Source organism: Microcaecilia unicolor, chromosome 2, assembly GCF_901765095.1.
Source record: "Microcaecilia unicolor chromosome 2, aMicUni1.1, whole genome shotgun sequence".
In the NCBI taxonomy this organism is placed as follows: domain Eukaryota; kingdom Metazoa; phylum Chordata; class Amphibia; order Gymnophiona; family Siphonopidae; genus Microcaecilia; species Microcaecilia unicolor.
In genome coordinates, this window is record NC_044032.1 from 199006980 (window position 1) to 199020430 (window position 13451).

Genomic DNA, 13451 nt, shown 5'->3' on the forward strand with positions numbered 1-13451 from the left:
TCTGGGATGAACACCATCCGGTCCACGAGATTTGCTACTCTTCAATTTGTCAAATTGTCCCATTACATCCTCTAGGTTTAAAGAGATTTCATTCAGTTTCTCCGACTCGTCAGCTTCGAATACCATTTGTGGCACCAGTATCACTCCCAAATCTTCCTTGGTGAAGACCAAAGCAAAGAATCCATTTAATATCTCCACTATGGCTTTGTCTTTCTTGATCGCCCCTTTTACCCCTCAGTCATCTAGTGGTACGATTCTTTTGCTGGCTTCTTGCCTGTAGTGGGATACCAAAATCACTGATCCACCAACAGCATCATAAGATCCATACACCATGGCTGCCGGGGCCAATCAACAGCACCAGACTGTGGTACCTCCAAATGCTGTGAGAATCACCCTGCCAATCATCGGCCACAGGAGAAAAATGCAGAGCAATGTGAACTTGTGTCATGGGAGAAGCAGGGCATCGATGCCCTCGGAACCAAATTCCTTTTTTCTGCTGAAAAACTGAGGAGCCTTGGTATATAGCGTTGGGTTGCCATGAGGTCCATGACTGGCATCCCCCACTTCCGTGTGACCAACCGGATGTCCACTGCTGACAGTTCCCAATCCCCCGGATGCACACTGTGCCAACTCAAATTCCACCTGAACATTCAACATCCCGTGATGTGGGCTGTCAAAAGCTGAGAGATGAATCTTCGCCCAACTCAGAAGGAAATCCATCTCCCAAGCTAGAGTGGAACTGTGAGTGCCCCCTGCCTGTTTCTGTAGGCCACCATGGTCATGTTATCAAAGAACACCCGAACCAATGTCCTCTCCAACAGGGATCGAAATGCCAGCACAGCCAGGCAAACAGCTCAAAGTTCCAACCGACTGATCAGCCACTGGGACTTGGTCAAAGACCCTGTGCATACTGGGACCAACAATGCACCCCCCACAAGGACTGGAGGCGACGCTCGTAATCCTGGGACACCAGAGCCCAACCACTCAGAATGGATTGCTGAAGGAAGCCGCATGCGAGCCCATACCCACAGAACCACTTCCAGCGTCTCCACCACAGAACACAGTACCTGCACGTAGTCCCAGACCCTGGGAGAGGAGGACGGCTTCAACTAACAAATCTGCAAGTGCAGCTTGTCCTGCTTCTGCCATAGCAAAAACACCTTGCCCTTCTCGGTGTTGAAACACACCCCAAGATATTCCAGTGTCTGAGTTGGAACCAGATGACTCTTGGCAAAGTTGAGTTGATGATCCAGCCCAGGGACTGTAAAAGTGTCACCACTCTGGCTGTGGCGCATACACTCTCCTGCAGTGATGAAGTCCTGATGAGTCACTCATCCAAATAAGGATGCACTTTGATGCCCTCCTTCCACAGGGCCGCAGCCACCACCACTATCACCTTGGAAAAGGTGCAAGGAGCAGTGGCCAGGCCGAATGGCAGTGCCTGAAACTGAAAATGCCAACCCAGAATCGCAAAGCAGAGAAACCGATGATGGGGAGGCCAGATGGTCAGAACACACTACTGCAGCAGAAATTGCAACTGCCCAAACTTTCCAGTGACTGCAGTAGTAGGAACAGCGTTTGGCACACTCCAAGTGGGCCTCCATTATCTGGCAGTTAAATCAAATACTGTGTGCAAATTTAGTCACTGCATCTCAAGACATAGCAGAATTAAAAAAGGTATGAGAAAGGTGATAAATGATAAAGGGGAAGGGACAACTTCCCTATGAGAAGAGGCTAGAGCTCTTTAGCTTGGAGAAGAGACGGCTGAGGGGAGATATGATAGAGGTCTATAAAATACAGGTAGACATGAATCAATTGTTAACTCTTCCTAAAAATACTAGGACTAGGGGGGCACGTAATTAAGTTACTAAGTAGTACACTTAAAATAAATTGAGGAAAATACTTCTTCACTCATTGTGTAAACAAACTCTGGGATTTGTTGCCAGAGAATCTGGTAAAAGCAGTTAGCTTACCAGGGTTTTACAAAGGTTTGGATAATTTCCTAAAAGAAAAGTTCATAAGTCATTATTAACATGGATTTAGAAAAAAAATCCACTTGTGAATTCCATGTTATAAAAAAGATAAACTGAGGAGAAAAAAGGGGGAACAGAGGCGGGCAATGTGGCTTTATCCTCACTGATAGCTAGTAGGTGAGTTTGGCTGTAAGCAGAAAAAAAAGCTTCAGCAAGTCATTATCAGGTCAACAGGCCAATTCTTAGAACTCCCGATGTAAAACCAACAGCGCAGATCCCATACCGCCAGAACAGTGCAGAAAAATAGCTCTCCAAATGCTCAAAGGAAAATGATATTCAAATCATATGTTTGCTGCAAAAGTAAGGGGAAGGAACATGCTTTGTGAATACACAGAAGAGTTTCGCAATAAAGTGCAGCTCTTTTGCAAAAGTGCCAGGCAAACCTGATCATGAAAATGCACATCAGTGCCTCTCTTCTGTGCCTTCAAATATAAGCTTTTCAAATTTTTTTTTTTTTTTTACTATTTTGTATTTCTTTTTTTAAACTTGAAAGGCTTATATTTAAGCACAGAAAACCAGCTTAGCGCCACTGTGTGCTTTCACCAGCATAAACAAGAGAAATCTCCAGTCGCTCCCGCTTATTGTTAATAATTTGCGTGTTCCCACTAATTACTCTGACCTTGAGCTCCATAATCAGAAGTACACACTGGGATAGATTTACAAGTTTATTTCATACTCACCAAAAGCAAGCTTTAACAGAGAATGGAATCGCAGTATAGGCATTCAGCTGTTGGGAGAGCAGCACGTCGAGACACATGGCATGTGCCTTCACAGGTTACTGGCTTCTCCGAGGCACTGCTTAGGTAGCAGACCTTTTATACTTTTTTTGGTCCCATAGATCCCTATGAACATTTTACTTTCTCACCTGCACTTTCGTCATAATTGGCACATACATCCAATAATGACCAAGTTTCAACTTCAGAGAGTTTGCTTATCTCTCATCCAATTAGGACCAAGTTTCAACCTTAGCAAGTTTGCTTATCTCCAAGCTTCGCTCATCCTTAAATTTAACTTTTCTGCACCTGGCCTTATCTTTGACCAATTATTTCTTATAGTTTCTCAGCATGCCTATGTCCAGCTGTACACAACCCTTGCCAACTTTGTAACTCTGCCAGGCTTCATTAACTTAATCAGACTGTCACATTTCTTCAGTGAAGTATCAGGACTGAGAGATCCTATGATTTTACAGGCCTAGTTTGCTTAAAAAGCCTGAACCTGTTTTTCACAGCATTCAATTTGTGACAATTATTTACATTATGCAGTTTCAAATCTCTAAACGGCTGTTGGGACCTCCCACAGCAGTCTTGTGAGGCTGCCGCGGAAAGTCCCCGCAGCCATTTTGAAACTTAAAGAAGTCTTTATTAAACAGATAGGAACAATATTAATCCATAAAGGAAGAACAACGACGACACAAATAAGCAATAATAAACTGTTTGAAAATAAAATAAGTCATAAATCTTTGAAATACATAACAATACACAAAGTTGAAACTGAGGAATCAGCAGGGCTAAGAGCAACTGGGGATCGGTCTTGCCCTGAGGAGCCACTAGACCACCAGCAGATTTAACGGTAGGCCCAGGGAGGGTCTTGGGGTGATGGATGGGTCGGTTTGGGTGCCGAGAGTGAATGCAAGGGGGAGCAGGGGGGTATTATGATTTGTGCAAATTTTGGTTGCTGGTTCAGTTGCAATCAAAACCAAGAAACCTGGTTTCAGTTTCCCTCTGACACTTTATTTCTTTATATAAAAATTCACACAAATACATTTAACTATATTCCCAAAGCAGCCTATAAAAAGGAACAGGTAAGACACAACTAATATTTTTGAAAAAAAAATCCATACTGAAATAGATTTGTTCAGTATCTGTAACATGAGAGTCAAACTTCACAACTTACTACACATGGCCCAGCAGTACATTTCTATTGTATGAACAGCATTTTAGCCTCCGGAAACAGTGACAACAGAAGGAAACACCTTGGTACTACTTCTGACTTGAAATATAGTCTTCAAACTCTGGTCACTTAAGAAGACCTTTCAAAAGTGACACACAGCAGGCTGAAGAAACAATATGGCCTTTCATTCCTGAACTGTCAATGGCTTCAATTTCAATGCTCTTACACACTAATTTTTTTTTTTTTTTGGTTTGCACCTGCACTCTTTCCAAAAGAGCACTAGCCCTTACCTGCATCAGCTCTGGATCGCTGACCTGCTGTCTTCCCGAATGGGGTCTTCATTCATCTGTGTGTAAGCGAGCAGCAAAGCTGCCGAACTAGGGTGAAAATGTAACACACTCCAATTTTGCTATGACGCACAGCTGTACGAGGAAATGGCTCCTTGTTAATCCACCATCCAAGCAAGTGTTTGCTGCTTCAAAGTCCCACAGAAGTATTAAATCACTCTGTAAAAATAAAGCCAAGTATTACATTATAAATTTAAATCAAAAGCATGCCTGGAAATATAAATAGGCATAGAAAGCACCAGCTATAAGCAAAATTTATTTATTTGTTACATTTGTATCCCACATTTTCCCACCTATTTGCAGGCTCAATGTGGCTTACATAGTACCATATAGACATTCGCCATTCCGGTAAAGAAACAAATACAAGTGGTAGTATGATTAAGGAACATATGTTTAATACATAATACATAAACATATTTAAACCATACACATGTGCAAACCCAATATATCCATGACAAATCTAGTATAATTCCTTAAAACATTAGGTTACATGTTTATAGTTTGCGTTAGCAATTAATTTAACGTACGTTTATCTATTATACAGACTTGTAGTCTTTCAGGCAGGTAATTCAAAAGGATACTCCATACAATGTGGGAAAATCTACCTGGTTTACGATCCCTGTATATAATGTTAGAATATTAATAGATATCTATTTTTGTTTTTTGGGGGGACCTCAGTTTGGGTATTAAGCAAAACTGTTTCTTATAGTGTTGCTTAAGTGACCCCCAGCTCGTCACTGGTCCACTTGAATTTACATAATTTAGAATTCTTTTTTATTTTTCCTCTCACTCACTCCTTCCAACATTTGCCTTTCTTTCTTTCCCCCTCCTGTCTAACTAAAATCGTATCTTCCCCGGCAGCAGCAATAATTCACAGCTACTGTTTGCAGCCTGGTTGAAGCCTCTCTTCTGTCCTGGTCTGCTCCTGTGTAAACAGGAAGTTGCATTAGAAGAGGCGGGTCAAGGCAGAAGAGAGACTCCGGCTGTAATCGGCAGCTTTGAATTACAGCCACTGCCAGGGAACCTCTTTCATACCTGCCAAGTCTCTCGTATTGCACGGGAGACTCACGATTTGGTGGGCCATCTCCTGAACTCCCGCCAAAGCAGGAAAGTCTCCTGCTGAGATGAGGAATTGTTTTTTCTCACCACCGCTGCTGCTTCTCCCAATGCAGCAGCAGCGGCGACAAAAAAAAAAAAAAAAAAGCAAGTGCGGAGCCGCAGCAGCCTTCAGGCATGCGCTGTCAGTTCTGCTGGTCCTCTGCTCCCGGAATTCGAAGTTGACGTCAGTGGGGGCACAGAGCCAGCAGAGCATGCCTGAAGGCTGCTGCGGCCCCACGTTTGCTTTTTTTTGTTGTTGCGGCTGCTGCAGAGGCTGCATCACGGAGGGAGACGGGATGAAAAATTGAAGCCAATAGGCTAGTCTCTGTTTCTCCTTCAAAACAAAGCAAGCAAACGGTAACCTATGAGCTGCTGCATCCAAGTTGTCATTCTTTATTGTTGGTAGCATTTTTTAATCTCACTTATATTTTCCAACATGCTGACTTGTGCAGTATACAGATGTGCACAGAGGAAGTATAATAAGGGAATAACTTTTATTATGTATAGTGTTAGAAAGTGTAATCAGTGTGTCATTTGGAGGGGCTGGTTATAGGGAGACCCTAGCACTGTTATATTTGTGCAGAGATTTTTTTTCTCAAGGTAAAGGGCTTGTAAAACAGACATCATGTTATGAGAATCAGGTGTTCAACATTCAGAGTTTTTATTTATATCATTTATTTCCCACATTAAAACATGAATTGGGTTGAAACCTGGGACCATTTAAAATCTTTTTTTTTTCCTCTATGCCTACATCAAAAGAAAAAGATGACATGAGGAAGCATGGGCGGAGCCACAGAAGTAGGCGTGGCTAGGGGGTGTACTAAAATCTCCATCTCAAAAATCGGGACCCCTTGGCAGCTCTGCTGTTTGGAAGACACAGTTTAAGGTAGACCAGGGCATGAGGGAGGGAGGAGAGTGGGAGAAATGCTGTTTCATGAAGGGAGAGGCACTGGGCCCCTCGGTGATCTGGAACCTCGGGCAGTGCTCAGTTGCCTACGGCACACCTGGGGAGCAGCCACAGCACACTGGTTGAAAACGTTGACAGATATGCATATATATATATATATATATATATATATATATACATACACCGTATATATTTTAGCTCAGCACTTCCTACAGTGCCATTCAACTTCCAGTTCAGTTGAAAGTGGTCTCTTGAGATAGAAACAGTGCTATGAACTTTCATTTGAACTATACCCATGGCTTCCCCATCATCTTCCCTTTCTTAAATACATGCCACCTCCCCCCCCCCCCCCCCCCCCCCCGACTGAGTTTCATTTGGAGCCTGATATGCAATCATTCACCTTGAGACTACAAAGTGTGACCATTGTGCAATAACCAAGAGAATCCCTTTCTTTGGGAATAGAATCCCAGACCATGACTAAAGCTAGGTATAGGCTCATGAGGCACATGAGGAACATAATTCAGTATTTCTATACCGCACATACCAATATAAAAATGGCAACAAACCTTCCATAAGAATACAATAAGAATGCTGCCCAGACAGTAATATGAAAGCTAAACGATATAAAACGGATTTTAAACCTTTCCTAAAAGAATAATAGTCCTTAATCTGACAGACTGCCAAGAAGTAATTTCCAATGTTTTGTGACCTATTTCTTTTCCCTTTAAAACTAGGGAAATCAAAAGTCAGCTGTATTTGAAACTTCAGAGCTTTTAAAGGTGGAGAGGTTTGAACCAAAGAATACATATATGAAGAAAATTCTAACTTCAACCAGTAACCATTAAAGACGTATTATGGAGTAATTCTATCCGTCTTAGGCAAAGAAAATTTCAAACACACAGCAGTGTTTTGAATGGTTTGCAGCCTTTTCATTACTGCTTTTGGACAATCCAGATAAATAACATTATAGTAGTATTATACCTTTTGCAACTTAGTATAGTGTAAACCACATTGAGCCTGCAAATAGGTGGGAAAATGTGGGGTACAAATGCAGCAAATAAATAAATAGTAGTAATCTATTTAAGATGATAGTAGTGCTTGAACTAAACGTTGAAAATCCTGCTTCCTGAAATATGACACGAATCCGTCTGTATCCTCATTAGATAAAAAGCTCTCTTAGTAATTGAATTAACCTTACTATGGAGTGGAGGAGTGGCCTAGTGGTTAGGGTGGTGGACTTTGGTCCTGGGGAACTGAGGAACTGAGTTAGATTCCCACCTCAGGCAGCTCCTTGTGACTCTGGGCAAGTCACTTAACCTTCCATTGCCCCATGTAAGCCGCATTGAGCCTGCCATGATTGGGAAAGCGCGGGGTACAAATGTAACAAAAAAAAACAAAAAAACCTGAGAATCTAATAAAAGTGCATCATTAAACATTATACCTCCTTTGGAGATCACATAGAATTTACACACTGGATATTGTTGGATTGTGTTTCTCAATTTGATTTTTTTTTGTGTGCATCCCTAAGGCTTTTGTATTAGGCCCAAAATGATTATGTATTAACAAAACTTTAAAACTGTACTTATAGTATTGATGCAGGAATTACCACTATTGTTAGCAGAATCTGTGGTACTTCAGGAGTCAAACACCACACACCAGAATGAGAGAGAAGTCTTCTTTATTTTCCAGCAAACAAAGTAGGACATCAGCGCTAGCCCTCTCCTTCTCTTCAGCTCTCTGTGTCTTGTGTCTCTGTGTCTTGGCTCTCTGGGTCCTGCGTCTCCTGTCTGTCTCTCTCGTCTCTAACGTAAGCTGCTTCTGTTCTCATTTATATATGGTCCTAAACCCCTCTAGCCCCCCGTTCTCACCAGATGGTAAGGAATAGATTGATTACCTTGTCTTGAACTAATTATCTCTACACATTTACTCAAAATATCAGTTACATAGGTTTCAGATATTTCCTAAACTGACCTGCGACCTGGGGCCTCTCAAACTAGACAATGTGGCACCTATCTCCTGCATTTTATTATTATTAAATTCTCAGAATACTAGCTGAGTTCATTAAGGGGCCAGTCCTACACTTAGCTATAATCAATCAAGGAAAAGAGTTGACTTTTCCTGACCTCTTTCACCTTTTAGCTTCATACACAGAACTAGCTAGGACTGTGGATAATTCAAACCAGATGACCTCTTAAACTGCAGAAAATCTCACTTGAAAGTCAGACACTGAATTGAAAAGATATTTTACAGGGAGAAATAGAACTTATTAATTAAACAGAATAAAACATATTTTAAAATAAGCAGAAATCAGAATTCCTTATAAGACAGAATCTAAATTATCAAGAAATTATTTAAATCTAAACTATCTCCTTCTCTCTAAACAGCATTTAACCTAATCTTTTAAAACTGCCTGCTTGCTGATCCCCTCGAGACTGTCCAGTATGCCTTGCTTAGAATGGAATCCAGATGTGGTTTATTATTATGCCTATGAACTAGCCTTAACAATCCATCACTCAAAAAGGGACAAAGAAAGTTTTATTTCTCACTGACCTTTCTAACCTCTAGTCTAGCAAAAGCTAGACATTTGAGTAATTAAAACCAGATGGCATTCTACCACTTGCAGGCCTGAACCAAAGTTAAACAGAATTAGCCAATTAATATGATTTCTCTGTCCAGGCTGCCTCAGTATAGTTTGAAAACTAGATCACTACAATTTTCCACAGCCAGAGTCCACCGGACTCCCCCCCCCCCCCCCCCCCCACCATCCCTATCAAACTGAACTAATTGTTCACTATTAGCACTACAAGGAACAAATATCCCAGACTCAGCAAAACCTTAACCCCCATCCTCCTTACTTCCCACTTTTAGAATTGCATTTCCTACAGTATCTCTGTGCCTCTACCAGCTTGTCTGAATCCATAGGTCCCTGTAATTCCACAGGACCTACTGTTCTGATGTCAGAATGAGATATGGTTTGGTACCACAAGGACTGAACAAACTCAAATGTGCCACAAAATTAAAAAAAAAAAAAAAAAGGTAGAGAAACACTGAACTAGTGTATGCCAAGACTACCCATGGCCACAGTTTCATCAGGAAAATTTAAGAGGAAAGGTTTTACCTAGATTAAAGGACTCTATGGACAATACATCTAATATGAAAGGCTACAGTTTATCATCATAATATTTGTGGCTATAAAAGGTGCATACTGTTACTGCCAGCTGACGCTCTGCCTGTTTGTATTTGAATTTTAACAATCATGGCTTTCTGACATTAAGGTCTAGGAACATCCTGCAATGTCCAAAAAATTTGGACATGTCAGATAACGAAAACAGCAAGTGAGACCTCAAGACTCATCCAGTCTGCTCACTTTCATTTCTGATGCAATGCCAGACACACAGTGCTTGTTAACATGTCCTAAGGGGGTGTGATGGAAAATATTACAAATTGCTTTTCAGTCTTGCTTTAATCAATAATATAATTTTAAAAATCCCCTGTCTTTGACCAAAAGTGACTTTCCTGGTATATCTCAAAGAACAGGCTGGAATGTAAGGCACATCTCAAGAACAATGTATGAGATAAGGCACATCTCAAGAACAGGTTGGAATGCCTCTGAAGCCAGCTTGTGCATGAGGGAGGCGGGGTATGCTTGAGGTTCGGGAGATAAGCCACCTGGCCAGTGGTTAGTTTAGCTGAACTGAGAGCACATGACTGAAACCTCATGTAAATTCCTGGACAAGGTTTAGCTTAATAAAAAGGGGGCTTTTTGTAGCAGAGCCTTGGGGCTCATTCTGTGGATGGATGCATCGCGCAAAAAAGAGTTGTTTTTAATGGTAATTATATAAAACTAGTAAAAAAGGCCCGTTTCTGGAACGAATGAAACGGGCGCTAGCAAGGTTTTCCTAGGAGTGTGTATGTTTGAGAGAGAGAGCCAGAGTGAATGTGCGGGTGTGTGACAGAGTGAGACTGTCTGTGTGACAGTGTGTGTGTGAGAATGAGAGTGTGTGACAGGGCCCCCCTCCCCTGTTCCTAATGCCCCTCACCCCGTTCCCTCCCCTCCTTTTCCTCCTCCTTCCCACACTTTGGGTTCCTTAAGGCTTTCAAAAGTCTATGTACCCCCGTGGCCCTAACGCCCAGTATCCGGATACCCCACCGCTTTCCTCCTCACCCCTCCCCCAAGATGTAATACTTTCACGTCCTTCATTAAAAAAAAAAAAAAAAAAAAGTGTCCTATCTACCCTGTGTACAAATGCCCGGCATTCAGATTGTGTTCCTCTCGTAAATTTTCATTTCTTTCATTCATTCAGAACTTGCCCCCCCCCCCCCCCCTCCCATGAACACTTTTGGTTCCTTCAGTCTTTTAAAACTCTCCTATGTAACCTGTGTGCTAATGGCCAGCATTGAGATTGTTTTCCTGTCCCAAATTTGCATGTCTTTCAGTCATTCACAACTCCCCCCCCCCCCCCTCCAGTTTAACACTTTTTTCCTTCAGTCTTTTAAAACTCTCCTATGTACCTTGTGTCTTAATGGCCAGCATTCAGATTGTTTTCCTTTCCCAAATGTTCCTGTCTTTCAGTTGTTCAGAACTCCCCCCCTCCCCCCCATTTAACACTTTCGGTTCCTTCAGTCTTTTAAAACTCTCCTATCAACCCTGTGTCCTAATGGCCAGCACTCAGATTGTTTTGCTTTGCCAAACTGTCTATCACTGATGTCACTGAGGTCAGTGCCTGCCTGCCTAGCAGACCACTTCCGGCAGGCACGGTCCCAAGCACATCCTGTTGGAGGTGAGAATTATTATATAGGATTAGTTTCCATATGAATGGAGCTTTATTTCTAGACAGTTTCAAAGTGAAGGCTCCACCTTAACCAGAGAGGGACCAAGCTGCTGGTATTGGCATTTAAAAAGTAGATAGAGCAGCTTTTAAACTAGAACATGGGGGAAGGCGGACAGTCGTTCAAAATCACATGGTTCGGAACAAGGTATCTTTCAAAGTTATCTCCAGAACAGGAAGATAGGGTATCCCAATAGCGAGGTTGCAAAAGAGACCATAGTAGATCAGGTGTCCTTAAATAAAAATCGGACAAAATCTTGCAAATAATACAGTCAATTAATGAGCAAGATGTAAATAGGATCAACAAACATAGTTTGAAAAATCTATATGTGAACGCCAGAAGCCTAAGAAATAAGAAGAGAGAATAAATTGCACTAAATGAAAACTTAGATGTAATAGGCATTTCTGAGACCTAGTGGAAGGAGGATCACAAGTGGGACACTGTCATATCAGGGTATAAATTATGTAGTGATAGGGTGGATCGAATTGGTGGAGGGGTAGTTTTGTATATTAAGGAGGGACTTGAATCAAATAGATTTAAAATTCTGCAGGAAACAAAACACATCTTAGAATCCCTATGGACTGAAATTCCATGTATAAAGGTGAAAAAGATAGTGATACGAGTGCACTACCATCCACCTGGCCAGGATGAACAGACGGATGTAGAAATGTTATCAGAATTTAAGGAGGCTAACAAACTGTGCAACACAATAATAATGGTCGATTTCAATTACCCGGATATTGACTGGTAAATGTAACATCAGCACATGATAGGGAGGTAACATTTCTTGACAAAAAATCAATGACTGCTTTATGGAGCAGCTGGTACAGGAGCCAAGAGGAGGAAACATTGTAGACCTAGTCTTTAGTGGAGTGCATGATCTGGTGCGGGAGGTAATGGTGCTGGAGCCGCTTAATTAACAGTGATCATATGATCAGATTTGATATCAGCTTTGAAGTACACACAGGAAATCCAATACGTTAGCATTTAACTTTCAAAAAGGAGACTATGATAAAATGAGAAGAACGGTGGGGAAAAAAAAAAAACCTCAGAGGAGCAGCTGTGAAAGTCAAACATTTACATCAAGCGTGGATACCGTTCAAAAATGCCATCCTGGAAGCCCAAGCCAAATATATTCCGTGTATTAATAAAGGAGGAAGGAAGACCTAACGACAGCTGGCATGATTAAAAATTGAGGTGACGGAAGCTATTTGGGCTAAAAGAAAATCCTTCAGAAAATGGAAGAAGGAACCGAATAAAAATAAAAAGCAACAGCATAAGGAATGCCAAATCAAACGCAAAGCGTTGATAAGGAAGGCAAAGAGGGACTTCGAAAAAAAAGATTACCCTGCAGATAAAAACACATAGTAAAAACTTTTCTAGGTATATTAAAAGCAAGAAGCCGACAAAAGAATTGGTTGGACCGCTAGATGACCGAGGGGGTAAAAGGGGCACTCAGGGAAGGCAAAGCCATAGAGGAGAGATTAAATTAATTCTTTGCTTCAGTCTTCACCAAGGAAGATTTGGGAGTAAGAGAAACTGAATGAAATCTCTATAAACCTGGAGGATGTAATGGGCCAATTTGACAAATTAAAGAGTAGCAAATGTCCTGGCCCAGACAGCTTACATCCCAGCATACTGACAGAATTGAAAAATGAACTTACAGAACTATTGTTAGTAATATGTAATTTATCTTTAAAATCAAGCATGGTTCCAGAAGATTGGAGGGTGGCCAATGTAACGTTTTTTGTTTGTTTGTTTTTTTTAAGTTCCAGAGGAAATGCGGGAAATTATAGACCAGTGAGACTGACGTTGGTGCAGAGCAAAATGGTAGAGATTATTATAAAGAACAAAATTACAGTGAATATTCAAAAGCATGAATTAATGAGACAAAGTCAATATGGATTTAGTGAAGGGAAATCTTGCCTCACCAATCTATTGTATTTCTTTGAAGGGGTGAACAAACATTTGGAAAAAGGTGAGCAGGTCGATACTGTGTATCTGGATTTTAAAAGGCACTTGACAAAGTACCTCATGAAAGACTCCAGAGGAAATTGGAGTGTCATGGGATAAGAGGTAGTGTTCTATTGTGGATTAAAAACTGGTTAAAACACAGAAAACAAAGAGTAGGGTTAAATGGTCAGTATTCTCAATGGAGAAGGGTAGATAGTGGGGTTCCCCCGGGGTCTGTGCTGGGACCACTGCTTTTTAACATATTTATAAATTATCTAGAGATGGGAGTAACAACTGAGGTAATTAAATTTGCTGACGACACAAAGTTATTCAAAGTTCTTTAATCGTAAGAGAATTGTGAAATTACAAGAGGACCTTATGAGAATGGGAGGC

The 13451-nt window shown here is 41.3% G+C and overlaps 1 protein-coding gene across 1 annotated transcript in view; it reads right to left on the reverse strand.

Moving 5' to 3' along the window:
* Positions 1-13451, reverse strand: part of SPIN1 (spindlin 1) — a gene marked incomplete in the record, with an annotated part of 155803 nt that overhangs the window by 113450 nt on the left and 28902 nt on the right. Inside the window, 1 exon segment of the mRNA XM_030193618.1 lies at positions 4214-4429. Within this exon segment, the coding sequence (XP_030049478.1) occupies positions 4214-4265 (52 nt within the window).